General features: G+C 39.2%; 1 protein-coding gene across 2 annotated transcripts in view; it reads right to left on the bottom strand.

Annotated features, from left to right (window-relative positions):
• LOC122564781 (ER degradation-enhancing alpha-mannosidase-like protein 3) overlaps positions 1–19,704 on the bottom strand; it is a 68,350-nt gene that overhangs the window by 20,917 nt on the left and 27,729 nt on the right. For both annotated transcript variants that reach the window (XM_043719997.2, XM_043719998.2), the window contains 7 exons: positions 17,204–17,301; positions 9,769–9,894; positions 7,456–7,539; positions 6,047–6,130; positions 4,245–4,369; positions 3,014–3,179; positions 691–845 (listed from right to left, as the gene is read on the bottom strand). In XM_043719997.2, coding sequence (XP_043575932.2) covers positions 691–845; positions 3,014–3,179; positions 4,245–4,369; positions 6,047–6,130; positions 7,456–7,539; positions 9,769–9,894; positions 17,204–17,301 — 838 coding nt within the window. The remainder of the gene's footprint in view (positions 1–690; positions 846–3,013; positions 3,180–4,244; positions 4,370–6,046; positions 6,131–7,455; positions 7,540–9,768; positions 9,895–17,203; positions 17,302–19,704) is intronic.

Raw genomic sequence — 19,704 nt, 5'->3', positions numbered from 1 at the left:
GCTGGGGTTGACGGGGCCAGCTGTTGGTATGGAGGAAAGGAGGGGCTCCTACATGGATGTAGTCCTTGTGCCACCAGGCTCCTTCCAGCAGTGGCAGGATTAACTGGCCACTTAAGGCCCTTGATTGTTCAACCCGCATAAAAATAGCAAAGCTAACCTTTACCTCTCTCACTTTGACTTGAATCAGTATTGTGCTTGTGCTGTAACTTCCCAAATAATATAGTACAGCAATACACCGCCACCCAGTCTGTTCTTGTGTGCAGGTGCAAGCACGTGAGAGAGCGCGAGAGCGTGAAAGTGAGTGTGCGCGAGCTAGAGCGAGAGCAAGAGACAGCCACATCAAATTCAATTTGTATGTTTCTATCTTCTACTTAAGGGTGGTCTTTTTTACCTCCTTACTTATACAGTATACTTCCTACATCCAGGAATAAACTTTTTAAAAAAAATCAAAGAATCAAAATATGGAAGAGGCCTTTCAGCATTTTAAAAATATTTTTGAAAAATTCTGTGAGATATAATATTTAAAATGACAAAGCTGTCACATGAATTTATTACGAGATGCTCTGAATATTACTGCACAAACTCTTTTCACATACTTGCAAAATCCCTTTGTGCTATTTCAGTAAAATCTTTTCTAAAAGTTATGTGATGTCACATTATTAGATTGCAAAACCTGGCAAAAGAACATACCTTTCTGCAGATGTCCGTGCACTTGCATCTGGAACGATATCTCTGTAGGTCTCCCTTATTTTCCGTGCATAGGATGGGTTATTAGGGAACAATGTTTGAGCACTTGGGCACGTATGGGAAAGGACACCAGCAACTTTACTTTCCAATTGCACACTCTGGCAAATGGGGGAAAAAAAAGGATGAATTAACTGAAATTGATGTAAAATACTTTGCATTATAAGTTCTTCTGTTTCTAAAACTGATTCACTTAGATGGAAAACACAAGAAACAATAGTCACAATGTGAACAACAAAATCACATTTGTATCGAATGGCTCAAAAAGTATACATGTTGAGTCACATTTGGCCAAATCCATTTCTTGCCACCAAATGGACTGAAAGTAACTTGTAAAAAGTAACTTTATCTGTAAGGAAGGTTCATACGTGCTGTCCACTTCCATTCATGATTGGAAACATTCACAGGCTTGTCAGAATTCTTGTTTCACGAGGCTTGCCAAATCCAAATAGCTGATTTGCCAGACTGATATTTCCCACCCTTTGGTGAACGTTATTGCTTCCCAAATACATTTCCCAAGGTTCCCCCAGTTGGCAACTCCAAACTCCACCTTGCAACACTAGCGTTTGGATGCTTTGAAACATTTATTTTATAAACTCATCATAACTAAACAACCAGTTATATGGGTGAATGTCATCCATTGTAATTCTACGCATCGTACACAGTGATAGAATCATATACTTTTTACAGAGTAGAAAGTCGAGAGTGTGGTGCTGGAAAAGCACAGCAGGTCAGGCAGCATCCAAGGAGCAGGAGAACCGACGTTTTGGGCATAAGCCCTTCATCAGAAATGATCCTACATTGATCCCATTGACAGAAGCCTTTTGGGACCCTGCAACCACACGGGATCAATGTGGTTTTCACCAGTTTCCTCATTTCCCCTCCACCAACCTTATCCCAGTCCCAAGCCTCCAACTCAGCACTGCCCTCTTGACCGGTCCTACCTGTCCATCCTCCTTCCTTTCCACCCTCCCCTCCGACCTAACACTTCCACCAGCACCTTCAAATACCTGTCACATTCCCAGCTACCTTCCTCCCTGTCCCACCCCTCTCCCATTTATCTCCGAGCCCACAAGCCTCATTCCTGATGAAGGGCTTATGCCCAAAATGTCTGCTCCTCGGATGCTGTCCCACGTGTACTTTTCTAGCACCACGCTCTCGACTCTGATCTTGAGCACCTCCAGTCCTCACTTTCTCCTACACTGTAGAGGGGGGCCATTTGGCTCATCGAGTACATACTGACCCTCTGAAGACTATCCTATCTAGACCCAGCTATTCCCTTGTTAATCCACCTAGCCAGCACTTCCATAGACACATGGCCAATCCTCCTAATCTGAATATCTTTGGACTGTGGGAGGAAACCCACACAGACATGGAGAGAACATGCAAACTCCACACAGACAGTCACCCGAGGATGGAATTGAACAAGTTCCCTAGTGCTGAGAGGCAGAAGTGTTAACCACTGAACCACCTGATGCACTTGAGTAGGATTTGTTTTCCTCAGATTTCACTTCAAGTTAAACACGGCCTCATTTTCAATTTCCTCACCCCATGATATGAGCAGTAAGAGGAAATGGACGCCAGGTTTGCTTCTTAGCTGTGAAACCAATTTAGGGATCAAAAGAATGACATAGGGCAGGACTTTGCTGGCCTACACAAGGCAGGATCATGGTTTGCGATGGATTGGTAGGTAGAAGATTGGCTGGGTTGAGAGGTATAATCCTGGGGAGCACTGGCAGATTGCTCCACACCTATTGCCTCAATAGCTGAGCTACCCTTAGAGATGTTTTCTGCTACAGGAAATAAATTAAACATTGAAATGGTCCGTACTGGCCAGCCAATCAGGCCATCAGCATTTTATTAAACCGATTCCCACTGAGACTGGGGCAAGAACAAATGAATGCAGGTGGCCTCTCAACCAACTGCTGAGGTGATTTAGGGATTAAGAGTACTTTCCCACTCAGAGCAAACTGCTGGGCAGGAAGGACGGTCTCTGTGATTAGCAGACTCATCTCAGTAGACGTGAGGGCATATCAACCCGTCAATTTAGCTGCCTTTTGGCAACAACTGGCACCTGCAGTTCATTGGCACAAAACTAAACAGGGCTGTACAATCTGCTGCCTCATGCAGCAAATGCAAGGTGAAGGGATCCAATTAAATCAGGTGGGGTCTAATTTATCAGCCAAAGTCTTAATCATTTAATTAAAGTATTAAGCTGCAAAACTATATGAGATGGAGTGCAAAAGTGGCAAATATCATAGTGACCTACCGTTATATTCTTACTACAGGTGTGACAAACTGTGGCTAGTGTAAGAGGCAGTAAGTGAGCCTCTGTGGTGAAAATATAGTCATCAAGGTTAAAGGGCAGCTCATTGTCATCAGCAAACAGCAAATAGAGGTACTTGAACATCTCAGCCAAAAAGAATGAATCCATCCTTGGGGAAAAAAAAAATACTAATTTAGTATACAGTGCAGTAATTCACACTGTCCTATAACTTTAAGATCAGATATTCAACATTCCCATTTAAAAGGAAACAAAATACTAGATTTTAAATCAATAATTAACTACTTCTAAACACAAATATTACATTTGTATGGCCGAGATTATGATTTGATTTTGTCTAGAACTAGCATGGCCCGAACAGAGTACACATTTTATTAGTTCAGCTGCCAAAAAGGATGCATTAAGTTTGCCAAAATTAAATACATCTAGTTGGTAAGTGCAACAGACAAATGCCAATATTTAACTTTACCACAAGCATCTGCACTGGGGCCAAAATATGGAAGGTACAAACAGAAGGATTGTATATTTATTTGAAGAATATAGCACGGAAAATAAAAGAGAAAGGATGTGAAGCCTTTGAAAGATTATCCATATTCACATTGTTATACTTTCATAACCTTTTTGTTTTCTGAGATATTAACAACAGCATTCTATAAACATCTCAAACATTTGCCAAGATTTGATGGCAGTTAATATAAACAATAAATTTAAGGTAAACAACATGTACAAAAAAAAACAATGCTTACTTTCTTTAAAATTCCGTGTCCAAAAAGATCACTGAAATGTTTGACTGAAGCATGCATTTTAAGAAAAAAAACACATGCTTTCAATAATAAAATAATTATTATGGGAGGAGAAAAGACACTCACATTTTCATTAAAGATTGCACCCTCTACCACGGCCAACACGAACCCTTGTAAAATATTAAGGGGTGAGCTTTCCTCTCCCTTCAAAGACATTTCTTTCTTGAATGAATTGATTTTTATGCTTCGCTTGGTTCAAGAGTAAAGGATTTAATTTGTTTTAAGATTATAGGATGATATTTTTCTGCTGGCCACTTTAATTTAAAAAGTGAACTAAAACAGATATTAATCTTATTCTTTGAACATTCACCCAGCAACAGGATCAGACTGTTCTGACCTCAAAAAGGTGAATGACTCAGCGAATGTTTGGACTGGTTTTTGCAAGTTATACTGAACTCCTGGTGCAAATGTACCTGTCCTCATGATTGCCAGTTCGGACATCTTGCACAGCAGCAAAGCCACAAGGTACACGAGCATGCTGATTCAAGCTATCCACAACAGATTTACCAACCTGTAGATAATAAGGGTCTTTGGTGGCCTGTTTGAAAAGACAAAAGCAGAAAAGCAGATTAGATGTGGTGATAGAAGTCAGAGCTGGGAAACAACATTTTCTACTTTAAAGACTGGAGGTTCTTTCCACTGGCAGAAATAATTGGCAATTATTTATTACATAAAAAGATGCGCAACGACATTATTATTAAATAAATGCTACCGAGAAGTCACGTTTAAGCAGCCACATTATCAGTTTTTCTGATTAGCTGGAATTCTGGCACTTGATATGGAGGTAAGAATGGACATTGGTCTGTTGGAAAATGAGACTGGAGAAATAGTAATGGAGAAACAAAGAAATAGCAGAGGAACTCAATAGGTACTTTGCAGTCTTCACATTGGAAGACACAGCCGCATACCAGAATTTCAAGAGAGGTGGTGGGTGAATGTGGTGGCTATCATGAAAGAGATGATGGTGCTGGACAAGCTGAAAAGTCTGAAGTGAATAAATCACCTGGACTAAATGAACTACACCAGAGAGTCCTGAGGAGATAGCTGAGAAGATTGTGGAGGGATTGATGATCTTTCAGGAATCATTGGAGTCAGGTAGGCTTGAAGAGGACTGGAAAATGGCTAATATAACACCCCTGTGTTACAAGAGCACAGATGTACTGCTGGGGCTGTATCAGGCCTCATTCAAAGTATTGAGAGCAGTTTTAGGCCTCGTTTCTAAGGGAGGATGTGGTGGCATTGGAGGCAGTCCAGAGAAGGTTCAGACAAATGATAATAGGAATGAAGAACTTATCATGTAGAGGAGCGGTTGAGGATTCTTGGGTCCTTACTCAATGGAATTTTGAAGGAAGTGGGGAGAACTTCATTGAAACTTTCAGAACACTGAGAGGACTGGATAGAGTGGACATGGGGAGGTTTCCATTAATAGGAGAGTGAAGGGACCACCATTAGAATTAAGCTGAAGAGGAAACTTTTCAATCAGAGGGTGAATCTCGAATCTGTGCTACAGAATGCTGTGTAGGTTAAGCCATTCACTGTCTTTAAGACAGCAATACACAAGTTCTTGATTAGAAAGAGGATCAAGGGTTCCTGGAGAAGGGGGTTGAGAAACATATCAACCAATTGGGCTCAGTGATTAGTACTGCTGCCTCACATCACCAGGGACCTGGGTTCGAATCCAGCCTTGGGCAACTGTCTGTGTGGAATTTGCACATTCTCCCTGTGCCTGCATGGATTTCCTCTGGGTTCTCCAGTTTTCTTTCACAATCGAAAGTTGTGCACGGCAGGTGAATTGGCCATGCTAAATTGCCCATAGTGTTAGGTGCATTAGTCAGGGGTAAAGACAGGGTAGGGGAATGGGTCTGGGTAGATTACTCTGTGGAGGCTCGGTGTGGACTTGTTGGGCCGAAGGGCCTGTTTCCATACTGTAGACATTCTAAAAAATTCTAAACAATGATTGCATGGCCTAATTATGCTTGTTTATCTTATGGCTATGTTTATTTTGCAGTATCCTCTACTCTGCAGGCTTTATTTCAGACAGGAACGGAAAAGTATACAGCTGTTATAAATCTTAAACAAAGATAACTGACTACAAATAGCACCAAATAATAAATCTGACAGGATGTAGAATTTCTACTTCTTTTGAGCTGAAGAATGTTTAACTAATTTTAAACATTGCACAGAAAGATTTAGTGGTTTCATGGAACATACTAACCTTATAAAGGAAATAAGTACTTTCAATAAATTCGGGTCTTAAAGGATGTTGAGCCCAATGAACCGCAAAGTCAGTGGTAAAAGCCTTTGAAAATACAAATCAGTCAAATTTAAATCATAAGTGACACTAATGGGAGGCAAAATAAACTTTTACATTTGAGAGTTCAACTTTCCACCAAATTTCATATCTACTTTGGAGGTATGATACCAGTCTGTTTAATATTAGGGCATGGGTGAGCAAGAATTGGTTGTGATTTATCAGGAACATCAGAATGTTTAATTTTAACCATTGGTAAAAGATACATATCTTTGCTGCCACTTTCTCCTACATTCTGGATTACTATTCAGCTGGCATATAATCTCAGGTGTCAGCCAACGCATTGATTTCTCGATGGTACTGGAGCAGGATGTGGGTTCCCAGGAGTCAGACTGCGATCTTAAATCAGTAAATGAGGGGCAGTCTCAGATTTAACCTCCTAGTTTTACAATGAATATGAAAGATTTCCCTGGAACAAAGTGAGGAAAGCTTCAAAAATCATTAGTCATGGGACAGGTGGTGAGAGAGAGTGCTTTGCTCAGTTCCCCAAATCCCTTGACTCCAGAGTCAAGTCTTGGATGCCTCCTTCTGTTGTTGGAGATTGGACCCTGCACATCCACTTACACACATGCTTCCAGGGTCAGAATTGAACCGACTTGCTCCTCAAGGACTTTCCACCTATCTAGAAGCCAAGCCTGTCAATCCAATTGACTTCTGACAAGAAATCTGTCAGGCCAGAAGGCAGAATGTCCAACTGAGGAAGCCTCGACTTTCCCTATCCTCATGAACATGCAGTTCCACTCAAAATTAATTTGAAATGTTGACTAACTATTATGGTGAATTGGAATTTCATGAAAATGCATAAGACATAGCTGACTAACTTATCGAAATATGAAAGTAAGCATAAACCTCAATTCCAAATAAACTGCTGACTTTAAACAGCTCATTTAAAAATTTGCAACAATAACTAATTGAACAGAGAGAGAGAGAGAGAGTCTGGAATCTACTTGTAAATAATTTTACTTTACATTGTCTTTCAAGTTTTGTACGCTAAAGACTACTTGCCACTTAAAAAAGGACACTGCAGTCACAACTTCAAAATGCACCATCAGGAAAATATTTTCCAAACAAGTAGCGATTTAACAAAGCATTTTAATTTAAATGCAAAGCCAAAAGAGTAAGTCATAAATGAAAATAGATCGGAAAAATATTACAAGAGAATTGACCTGGTTGGCAGTGTCCTGAAACTGTTGGAAGGCAACAAGCAGAGAGAGAAAGGGAGTGATTTTAAGGCAATCAGGAATTAAATTCCTGAAATAAGCTGTAGGTTTTATTAAAATCTACTTTTGCAATGAACTTCACAATCTTCTTACCTCTGGGAGAAATTTGTGTCGCTGTATAACCTGATACAACATTTCATGAGTTTCTATTGCAGGTTGCAAGTCCCCTTTTAGTACCTAAAAGCAAAAAAATATTCTGGAAACTTAGTGTCATCATTAGATAAATTAATCTAGAGGCATAATCAGACCAAATGGAAAAATTTTCTTCAAGCTGTTTGTTTCCATTTAGAAATTCTTCACCAAGAATTAAAATTTTGAACAGACTAAGAAAACTAATCATCAACGCCATAATTTCAAGTTTGTTGTATTTTAGTTGAAAATGTGTTGCTGGAAAAGCGCAGCAGGTCAGGCAGCATCCAAGGAACAGGAGAATCGACGTTTCGGGCATTAGCCCTTCTTCAGGAATCCTGAAGAAGGATTCCTGAAGAAGGGCTTATGCCCGAAACGTCGATTCTCCTGTTCCTTGGATGCTGCCTGACATGCTGCGCTTTTCCAGCAACACATTTTCAGCTCTGATCTCCAGCATCTGCAGTCCTCACTTTCTCCTCGTATTTTGGTTGAATAAAGTCAAAAAGAAATAAGAGTGAAACAGGGAATTGTATATAAAACACAACACCACAATCAAGGGTTTCAGGTTTCTTCTTATAAGCACCAGAAATCCTTTATGTTCTGTGATCTGTACAAACAGAACTTCTGGTTCCTCTTCAACACTGAACAGTTCAAACTGCCTTCATGTTCTGTTACACAAGATCTGAGCATATTTAGAAATGGAGAAAAAAGTACAAAGAGTACAAGGCAAGTAAAATATTTAAAAATAAGTGGTGCGTATGGTCCAGCCATTAATATTACCACTGGAGAAAAGAAGAATGTACGCATCCAAACAAAAATTAAGAATGAGCTTAAATATGAAAAAGGCCAACTAATAGGATAACCATACATGTGATGAAAAATATGTATAAGCATGTTCCTACTTCTAATTAAATCTTTATCCCTAACCACTTGCTGTAAATAATTCCATGTTGTAACAACTTTCAAGTTAGTGAATGCTGAAGAATTAAATAAAGTTGGAGAGCAATACTTCTTGCATCGTTCTAGAAAAGAGACAGCACAGATTCGGACCCAATTCATTTTGGAATTCCCTAGAAAATGTTAACTTCTGATGACAATTCCACTGCTTGTTGGGACCCCGACCACTACTGCACAAAAGTCTCTAACTCCACTCGGAGCTGATATTTCCATAATCCGTACCTGAATATTTATGCAGGAAACATTTGACAGCAAAAAGCCGAGACTAATTCATGGCAATGTACAGAATAGACCTCACGATTATTTGCATTGACCCCCCAATTCCACAAGACCATCCAACTTCCCCAATCAATCCATAATACTGCACCTACCTACCACCTAATCCACTTCATGTCCTATCCACCTTCCACTTCCATGAACACTCCACCTCCTACCCCAACCACCTGCATCCTACCACTATTTGTATGGCTTACTCCATAAAGAGAGAATTCCACTTTTTGCTCTCCAGCATTGTCACGGAGATACTGAATTTCTTTCTGAATTTCTGGCAAAGCCAGTTTGGAGGATCCCAGAAGAAATGTGGAGCAGTATTGGATGGTCAAAGGATTTGACAGATTGGCAATCTGATGATAATTGATACTTCATGGAGAATATGGGCCATCATAATCTGACGGAGCTTCTGCACTCTAAACCTATGGATACTGTAATGTAACTCAGCTCTAGGATAAACTTTCAGGTGAGTCTGAGGTATCAATCATAATCTAGTAAAATGATAAAGTTGTTCTAAAACACATGAGTAGCTCCATTTTGTATACAAGGAAATGAGAATGGATGCAAATGGATGGCAGGTCTTCATGGAACTGACTTCAGAAGACTAAAACCTTCTTCATTTTTTTTGTCATCTGTGCTTTCTAATGAAAGCTAGCCTAAAATTGTTCAAGTGAATTAAATCCTTTAAATTGGAACCACCGACAAAATGAGATACTGCATTTTTACAGTGTCATCTCAAATGTCCATTCTATTGTGGGACTGTCTCTCACATTAGGATTATCAACATGTTTGGAAATTAAAATTAGCATAACATTCAAATATTTTCAAATGTATTGGTGATCCTAACGTGAGACACTGTTCCATGATTGAATGGATGTTTATGTAAATTGAGATTGAAAACATTGATGACAGGGTTACTAATTTATGCCATATCCTACATTGTGCTTGGTCTGAAGTGTGCAAATTGCTTTCATATATTGGTTTTCATCAAGTCATAATTAATTCCATGCATGCTAATTATCTCAATCAAAACAAAAACGTATTGCCTACCTGTAAGCCTGGAAAAAATGCAAGAAGTGAATCCATCCATTTTCTGGCATTAATTGTAGGGTTATGCATATGAACATCGAGAAGCAGAGGAGGCTGACTAATGTACTTCATAATGGCTGCATAGTGCTAGATTAAAACAAATAAAAGTTGAAATGGACATTTTATGATATATCCTCATTTATTTGTCTCGTTCACAGAAACACAGCAAAATCAAAGAGCCTTTTAACACAATGCATTCATATTAACAACTCATATTAGATCACTTTTCATTCGGAAGAGTCCAGACAGAAGTCTAGCTCATACTTCTTATCACATGGCTCAAATTTGAGACACAGAATTTGGTCATGTTTTGGAGGTGCTCATGTCTTTGCAATAATAGTCAGATACATTCAATCCAAAAGATGTGCAGGTTAGGTGAACTGGCCATGCCAAATTGCCCATAGTGTTCAGAGATGTGTAGTTTAGGTGCATTAGTCAGGGGTAAATACAGAGTAGGGGGAAATGGGCCTAGGTGGCTTACTCTTCGGAGGGTCAGTGTGGACTTGTGGGGCCGAAGGGTCTGTTTCCACACGGTAGGAATTCTAATTCTAATTCAAATAACATTTTCCCCCACCACCACCCTCATTCACACAACATAGCGGTTTTCTAAATCTCCATATTTATATCTGACATTGTGGAACAAAGTACAAACAGATGATATAGGAACTTGTCTGAATAAACATATCTTTCATATGAAAATTTTTTTTCTAAAATTCTAGGAACCTAATTAATCTAAAATAGTTTATTTTGAAGTCTGAGAAAATCTCTCTTTTAGGGTTTTCAAATTGAATCTGCTTCATTGTTTAATTAAATTCTAAGTCATCTCTTAACTTAAACAGAACCACTATTTTAATACATCAGGAAGGAGCTAAGAGGACTTCTTAGGTTTTGTGTTTTTCAAATTAAAAGCCACATACAAACTAAACCAAATATTAGCACTGTATTAGTTTGAATCATCTCTCAGTCAGTTGAAAATATAAAATGATAGTGTATTAAGTGAATTAGTGCAAAATAAACTGTATCGAGTTAGCATTAAAAAGTAATGCACAGAATAGAAATTACAATATCCATTTCTAATGGTAATTACATTAGAATTACCATTACGGTTAATGATAAATAAATCAATTAGTGCTGATTGCACCACGTAAGAGGAATATTCAATAACAGAATGTTGTTCCAGGGCTACATTTTTCTAGGTACAAGCTGTCTCAGCTATTTTAAAAACTAAGGTCTTCACTACCTAATGCAATGATTAGAGGTACAATTGTCAGATTAATGAATATAGCCAAAGGATTAGAATCAAGTAGACAGGTTTCCATCAATCAAGGAATGATATCTGAATTTTTCCCATAATAAGATAAGGAAAGATATTAGAAAAACATCTGTCAAGTTAAATTTCAGTTGTTCACTTAATTACTTTTAATATTTGTTAGTGTTTTTTTGCATTACGAATGCATTTAACAGGAAGCTCCCCAAGTGCTTGACAAAGAAATAAAAAGACAATATTGATAGGATGGGATAAAGTCAAACACACAAAACAGCATAAGTCACGGCCATAGAACATTGCAGCACTGCACTGCTGTTTCTGGAGTCACCCAAGGATCTATTTTTGACAACCTTATTCAACCCGAATTTTCTTTTACGCCCATGTGGATGTTGTTGGTTATGCCCACATTTATTGCCCATCCCTAAGTTGCCCAGAGTTAAGAGTCATTCATTTGTAGGCCAGACCAGGTAAAGATAGACTGTCTAAGGGTGGTAAGGACAAGCCAAAGAACTATAGACCAGTGAACCTGACCTCGGTGGTGGTCAAGTTGTTGGAGGGAATCCTGAGGGACAGAATGTACATGTATTTGGAAAGGCAAGGACTGATTCGGGATAGTCAACATGGCTTTGTGCATGGGAAATCATGTCTCACAAACTTGATTGAATTTTTTGATGAAGTAACAAAGACGATTGATGAGGGCAGAGCAGTAGATGTAATCTATATGGACTTCAGTAAGGCGTTCGACAAGGTTCCCCATGTGAGACTGATTAGCAAGGTTAGATCTCATGGAATACAGGGAAAACTAGCCATTTGGATACAGAACTGGCTCAAAGGTAGAAGACAGAGGGTGGTGGTGGAGGGTTGTTTTTCAGACTGGAGGCCTGTGACCAGTTGAGTGCAACAAGGATCGGGGCTGGGTCCTCTACTTTTTGTCATTTACATAAATGATTTGGATGCGAGCATAAGAGGTACAGTTAGTAAGTTTGCAGATGACACCAAAATTGGAGGTGTAGTGGACAGCGAAGAGAGTTACCTCCGATTACAACAGGATCTTGACCAGATGGGCCAATGGGCTGAGAAGTGGGAGATGGAGTTTAATTCAGATAAATGCGAGGTGCTGCATTTTGGGAAAGCAAATCTTAGCAGGACTTATACACTTAATGGTAAGGTCCTAGGGAGTGTTGCTGAACAAAGAGACCTTGGAGTGCAGGTTCATAGCTCCTTGAAAGTGGAGTTGCCGGTAGATAGGATAGTGAAGAAGGCGTTTGGTATGCTTTCCTTTATTGGTCAGAGTATTGAGTACAGGAGTTGGGAGGTCACGTTGCGGTTGTACAGGACATTGGTTAGGCCACTGTTGGAATATTGTGTGCAATTCTGGTCTTGTTCCTATCAGAAAGATGTTGTGAAACTTGAAAGGGTTCAGAAAAGATTTACAAGGATGTTGCTAGGGTTGGAGGATTTGAGCTATAGGGAGAGGCTGAACAGGCTGGGGCTGTTTTCCCTGGAGCGTCGGAGGCTGACGGGTGACCTTATAGTGATTTACAAAATTATGAGGGGCATGGATATGATAAATAGACAAATTCTTTTCCCTGGGGGTCGGGGAGTCCAGAACTAGAGGGCATAGGTTTAGGGTTAGAGGGGAAAGATATAAGAGAGACCTGAGGGGCAACTTTTTCACGCAGAGGGTGGTACGTGCATGGAATGAGCTGCCAGAGGATGTGGTAGAGGCTGGTACAATTGCAACATTTAAGAGGCATTTGGATGGGTATATGAATAGGAAGGGTTTGGAGGGATATGGGCCAGGTGCTGGCAGGTGGGACTAGATTGGGTTCGGATATCTGGTCAGCATGGACGGGTTAGACCGAAGGGTCTGTTTCCATGCTGTACATCTCTATTGACTCTATGACTCTATAATATAATTCCATAAAGGGGCATAAATGAACCAGATAGGTTTTTCTGACGATTGACAATGATCATCACTAGACTCTTAATTATAGACTTATACTGGATTCATATTCCACCATCTGCTGTGGTAGGATCTGAACCTGGGTCCCCAGAGCATTATTTGGGTCTCGGGATTAACAGTCTAGTAATAATACCACAAGGTCAAAACCTCTACAGTTTGCTATACAATGTTATCTGCAAATGAGACATTCGTTTCCATATCTACACTATTAACATTCAGCTCTCCCTGTCCACTGCTGACCCTTTCATTGTCCAAGTGCTGTCATCATCTCAGGCTGAACTAAACCGTTCATGACCTTGTTGTCCTAGATGGCAGTGCTTGCACCTCTGACTCGGAAGACTGTAGGTTTAAATCTCACCCCAAATCTTGAGCACAAAGCAAAGGCTGAAATTCCAGTGCAGTACTGAAAGAGCACTGTGGAGATGTTGTCTTTCAAAGGAGATATCAAACATCAGCAGCATCTGACCACACAGATGTACACAAATAATCTCATAGGACTGTTTTGAAGAAGAGTAATTGAGTAATCCCCGTGGACATACTGGTTAGACGGAATCTGCTCAAATGGTAAGGGAACAATCAAAAAGAGAAAAGCCTACTTAATCTTATTCTCACTAGTTTATTTGTCAAAGATGTATCTGTCCATGATAGTATTAGTAAGAGTGAACAGTGTGTGAGCCCTTGTGTGAGATGAAGTCCAGTTTTCACATTCTGGATACCTGCCGCTGAGTTATGTGGCACTATTACTATACTAAGTGGGATAGATTTCAAACAGATTTAACAACTTCAAACTGGACATCCATCAGGTGTTGTGAGACATCAGAAGAATTAAATTTAGCCAGAGACATAACTTCATTGCTGACATATCAATTAAATGAGGTAAAATACAGTAAGTCTACAACACAGAAGTGCTTGCATGCTGAATAGTGGAAGCAATGCAACAGGCAGGGTTCAGAGAGCTTACAACCAATGGATCAGTTGAAAGCTCTAAATAGTTAAAAACTATTTATTCAGTTGTGAACAGTGATGAATAATTAAACAACTAAACAGGAAGAAACAGCTCCATAAACAACACTCATCAGTTATGATGTGGGAACCTATCACAGAATAACAGAAAAGATCAGCTTGAAGCATTTTCAATCATCATTGGCTAGAAACATCAAGCAATTGATCCATCCTAGCCTCCTCATGATGTCCTCTGCATTACAAATGCCAGCCTTCAGCCTATTTCCCTCACTCCACAGAATATCAAGTAGTAGTTGAAGGCACTCAAATCTGAAAAAGCTATAGGCTCAGACAACAGTCCAGCAATAGTACTGATGACATATGCTCTAGAATTAGCCACACCTTCAGCCGAGCTCTTCCAGTTCAGCTACAACATTGGCAATTACCCAGCGATGTAGAAAATTGCCCAGATACATCTGCCCACAAAAAGCAGGACTAATTCAAATCGGCCACTCACTGTGCAATCAATCTACTCTCAACCCATAGTGAAGTGATGGAGGGGGTTGTCAACAGTGCTAGCAGGCAACACTTAGAAAAACCTGCTGATTGATGCTCAATTTGGACTCCATCAGGATTTCGCGGCTCCTGACATCATTACATCTTAAACCAACATGGGAAAAAAATAGAGCTGAACTCGAAATAAGGCAAGAGTGACTACCCTGACATCAAGGCTGCATTTGACTGATTATTTTTTGAAGGAGTTCTCGCTAACTAAAATCAAGAGGAATCATGAGAAAACTCTCCATTGGTTGGAGTCATACCTGACACAAAATAAGATAGTAGAAACTATTGGAGGTCAACCATCTCAGCCCAGAGGGCATTGTTGCAGAAATGTTGGCATTTTTAAAATCAACCTATTCAGAGGTGTTATTACACATCTGAAGCAAATAGGACTTGAAATCCGGGCTCCTGGCTCAGAGGTAGGGACATTACCAATCATGCCTGGAAGTACCAGGCAATGACCATTTCCAATGGGACAGAATCTAACCATCGCCTCGGATTTCAAATAGCGTTACCACTACTGAAACCATCAACAACCAGAGGGTAACCATTGACCAGAAGCTGAAGTAGATCAGCCATACAAATACTCAAGAAAAGCAGATCAAAAGTTAGGAATTCTGGAATAAGTAATTCATGTACAGACTACCCAGTGGTTGTCTCCCATTTACAAGGCACAAGTATGTCCAAAAAACACACAAGACGCTTGTCTCCATCCAGAACAAAGCAGTCTGTTTGTCTACCAGCTTCAACACTCATATTGTGATGTCATTGTGTACGATGCACTATGGTATTGGACTAAGCTCTTTCATTAGCACTTTCCAAACCTGTGACCTCTACCCTCTCGAAGAACAAGGACAGTAGATAAACAAGTTCCCCTCCAAGTCTCACACCATTATGATTTGAAACTCTATCAATTCCTTTACTGTTGTGGGTTCAAAATCCTGAGGTCCTTATTAAAGCATAGTGGGTATCTCTAAACCCAAAGGACTGCAACTGTTCAGGAAGGCAACACACTACCAGCTTCATTAGGGAAATTAGGGCATGGAAAGAAATGCTGACTCGACAATAACGCTCACAGGAATGAGTAAAATCAAATATTACGGGTGTGCAACAAATGCTGGCTTGACCAGCAATGCCAAAATTCCATAAATGAATTTTTTTTAAAAAAAAAACTATCTTTTAATTAACATCACTAAAACAGGTTAACTGGTTATCATACTTCTGTTTGGAGGAACTTGCTGTGCACAATTTAGCTTCTATATTTCCCAAATCATTACAATAACTATGTTTCAAAACTATTTAATTGGCTGTGAAGACCTTTGAAATAGCCTATGGCAATGAAATGCAGGATGTAGATGCAACTCATTCTTTATTATATTATTATGAGGCAAATGAATTGACATTTGGGTTGCCAACTTATTGCAACATATCATACATTCAGACTTGTTATTTCCTGCGAAATAAAGGATGCTTTAATTTTGTTAATTCTTTTGAAAAGTTCTCTTTTATTTAGATTAATTTGCTCTTCTGCTGAGTAATAGCCACTTTGTCTCTATCTGAAAGTGTCAACGTGTTTGGATTTGATATTGGGTATGTTTCTGAAGGTCGTTGCATTAACTGAATTCTTAATATATTAGTCAGTCAAGTTTGTGGAAGCTGATTGCTTTACAGCAATTCTGTTTACTGATGATTTTCTTTCATGGCACATTTTGGAGGTAGCTCATTATCAGATGGCACCTGGTTTCATTTAGTCTTTTGGGGGGTGAATCCAAGGTCCTCTTCTTTTAGTGTAATGGAAAAACTGCTCTGTATTACACTGAAGTCATGTTATCAAAAACTTTAATTTCATTAAAATGTTACATTTATTAGCTGCTACCTTCACTTCCTTATAAATCTGGAGATGTCCCTTGGACCAACTGCCAATTCCAATAAGTATTGGCAGAAGTACAACTTTATTTGCAGTAATAAATTTACAATAAGTCTATTCTACTAAATGGCAATCCAAATTGATAATCCATTAAATAGTTTTGGGGACATCCTACAAAATGTTAATTGCAATAATGGTTTGTTCTAGTAGATTGCATTATTACCATTGTCACTTGAAGGATGAACAGTCATTAGCATACATTTTCTACATATAGTATAACATGATGCTTTACACGTAGTGTTCATCACTGACATTAGAATTGATTACTTTTGTTGGTAGGTCACCTTTCTACTTATTATGTGATTTGCATATAGTAAGTATTTTGTACCAGCGCCATACTTACATTCTGCAACACTTACCATTATATACTTCCAACACAATCAAGGGAGTTTTGCTACATTGTAACATTTTCCAATCCCTTTTGGGTGCCAATGTAACATAGCCAGAGGAGAGACAAATTGATCCACTTGAAGGCCTTTAGTCAATGCCTTACAGTTACCAGTGTTCCAATTGTCTGTGCAGTGTGCAGTGTCCAGTGTCTGGCCTCTGCTCAATCAGCAAATATCCAGTTGATTTGGGGTCAGCACAGGAGCCCAAGTCTTTTATCTGACGCATCACATGCTACACTAACTCTCCATTTCTGTCGGCCACACAGTAACAGATTTTTCCTTTAGTATTTCAAGATCTTACGACTGAATACCTTTAAAAAAAGAGAAAAAAACACAAGACTTACTGTATTAAATCTCTCCAAATACACATCATCTCCCAGCAGGATATAGGCCTTCAACAAATATTCGTAGTAGGAGTCAATTCCAGCACCCACTCCACTGTCTTAGAATACAATGGAATCTGTTAGTAGGATCTCAGTGATTGGAAACATAACAATCAATGATGCAAGTTGATGATAAGTACATTAATATTACAAAAGACGTGACTACAACGTGACAAGGAGCTGTTCATGTAAAATGTCGGCTGCTAATTTACAACACTGGACAGCATGTGGTTTCTCCCACATGAATATATTGAAAAACAGATTTATAAGATCACAGCTCTGAAAAAAAAATCTCCTAGAGAGACAGCTTGCATGCTTCTCAGAAGTAAGGCTGTCAAGTTATGCAGTACTTGATATTTCGAGCACACATATAAACAGAAACATTAGGAGAATTAGGCCATTCAACCCTAAAATGCCCCATCATTTAGTAAAGATTATGGCTAATGTTTGTTTTCAATTTCACATTTCCATCCACAAAAAGTGCTTTCAAATTTGCTTTCAAATCATAATCTTCAGCATTTTGTTATTGGTAAAGTTATACTTTTATTTTTTTTAAACCACATTATCCTTAAATTTACATTAATTAAGGTAAATTAAAACCTTAATTTTGCACTGGACGGTAATAGCTAACACAATGTATCTGTAAAGTATTTTAGATATCAAGAAACGTTTGCTCAAAATGAGGCAAAATTAGGTAAACCTAAGTGAGAACTATAAAATGTTTGAGGACATAAACTGGTGGAATGAACGTATGCAAACGCAGAAAGAAAAATGTTTTAAAAATGCCTGCTGCATTAAATTTCATTAAAAGGAAGACGGATTTAAGTCATGCTAAACTGGGGTGAAGTGTACAGCAAAGAAGGTTACCTCAGATTACAAAGGGATCTTGATCAGATGGGCCAATGGGCTGAGAGGTGGCAAATGAAGTTTAATTTAGATAAATGCGAGGTGCTGCATTTTTGGAAAGCAAATCTTAGCAGGGCTTATACACTTAATGGTAAGGTCCTAGGGGGTGTTGCTGAACAGAGACCTTGGAGTGCAGGTTCATAGCTCCTTGAAAGTGGAGTCACAGGTAGATAGGATAGCGAAGAAGGCATTTGGTATGCTTTCTTATATTGGTCAGAGTATTGAGTACAGGAGTTGGGAGGTCATGTTGCGTTTGTACAAGACATTGGTTAGGTTGCTTTTGGAATTTTGCGTGCAATTCTAGTCTCCTTCCTATCGAAAGGATGTTGTGAAACTTGAAAGGGTTCAGAAAAGATTTACAAGGATGTTGTCAGGGTTGAGGATTTGAGCTATAGGGAGAGGTTAAATAGGCTGGGGCCATTTTCCCTGGAGCATTGGAGGCTGAGGGTGACCTTATAGAGGTTTATAAAATCATGAGGAGCATAGATAGGATAAATAGACAAAGTCTTTTCCCTGGGATAGGGGAGTCCAGAACTAGAGGGCATAGATCTAGGGTGAGAGGGGAAAGATATAAAAAAGACCTAAGGGGCAACATTTTTACGCAGAGGGTGGTGCGTGTATGGAGTGAGCTGCCAGAGGAAGTGGTGGAGGCTAATATAATTGCAACATTTAAAAGGCATCTGGATAGGTATATGAGTAGGAAGGGTTTAGTAGGAAATGGCCGGATGCTGGCAGGTGGGACTAGATTGGGTTGGGATATCTGGTCGGCATGGACAAGTTGGACCAAAGGGTCTCCTTCTGTGCTATACATCTCTATGACTTGATGGTAATATAATTGCAGGTAACCTAGTGTCCGTTAAGCAAACACATGACATACATATCTACACAATTTCCTTCTAACCAGTTTACTGGAGGACAAAAATTTAGTTTTCTAATAGGTAATATAATAACCTTTCTGCAAACAGTTGTGCACATATTAACCTTTGCCTGTTTACTTAGCAAATGTCATATTGACATGGTCATTGATTTAGAGACCAACACGAATAATTGGAGAACACAAGATTAAGGAGGAATGACATGTCATGTGGCCCTTCAACCCTACTTTACCATTCAATGAAATTATCGTTCATCTGACAGTTGCCCTTACTCTATTTTCCTCCTGCCCCAAAACCCTTATTTCCCCTGGCAATCCACAATTTGTCAAACTGCATGGATTCAATGGCAACTTTAACTTCTTTTTCTCTATAAAGGTTAGGACATTTAAATGTCTTGACAACTTGAATGAGTTTCTCCATTTTAAATGCACTTAAATGTTTAAGTATACTTTTAACGATTGCAAAGGACATCTGACCTCTCTCATTGCTGCCCCCAGAGTGTTCCAAAAAGTTGTTCTACTTCTCCAAAGGTTACCCAACCCCTCTGAAGAACTCTGGTCATCTTTTACTTTCTGCTGAAAGTTCTATAGCCTACAAGTAATGTTTTAATATCCAACCAGGGAAAACCGAATCTAATTGAAGGCAACTACACTTAACACATACTGTTGCCCCTATGAACCA

Source organism: Chiloscyllium plagiosum, unplaced genomic scaffold, assembly GCF_037043375.1.
Source record: "Chiloscyllium plagiosum isolate Xiang-an unplaced genomic scaffold, Cpla_swu_hap1 HiC_scaffold_21, whole genome shotgun sequence".
Classification (NCBI taxonomy): domain Eukaryota; kingdom Metazoa; phylum Chordata; class Chondrichthyes; order Orectolobiformes; family Hemiscylliidae; genus Chiloscyllium; species Chiloscyllium plagiosum.
Note: the sequence above shows the minus strand (reverse complement) of the source record. Positions and strands in the feature narration are given on the sequence as shown.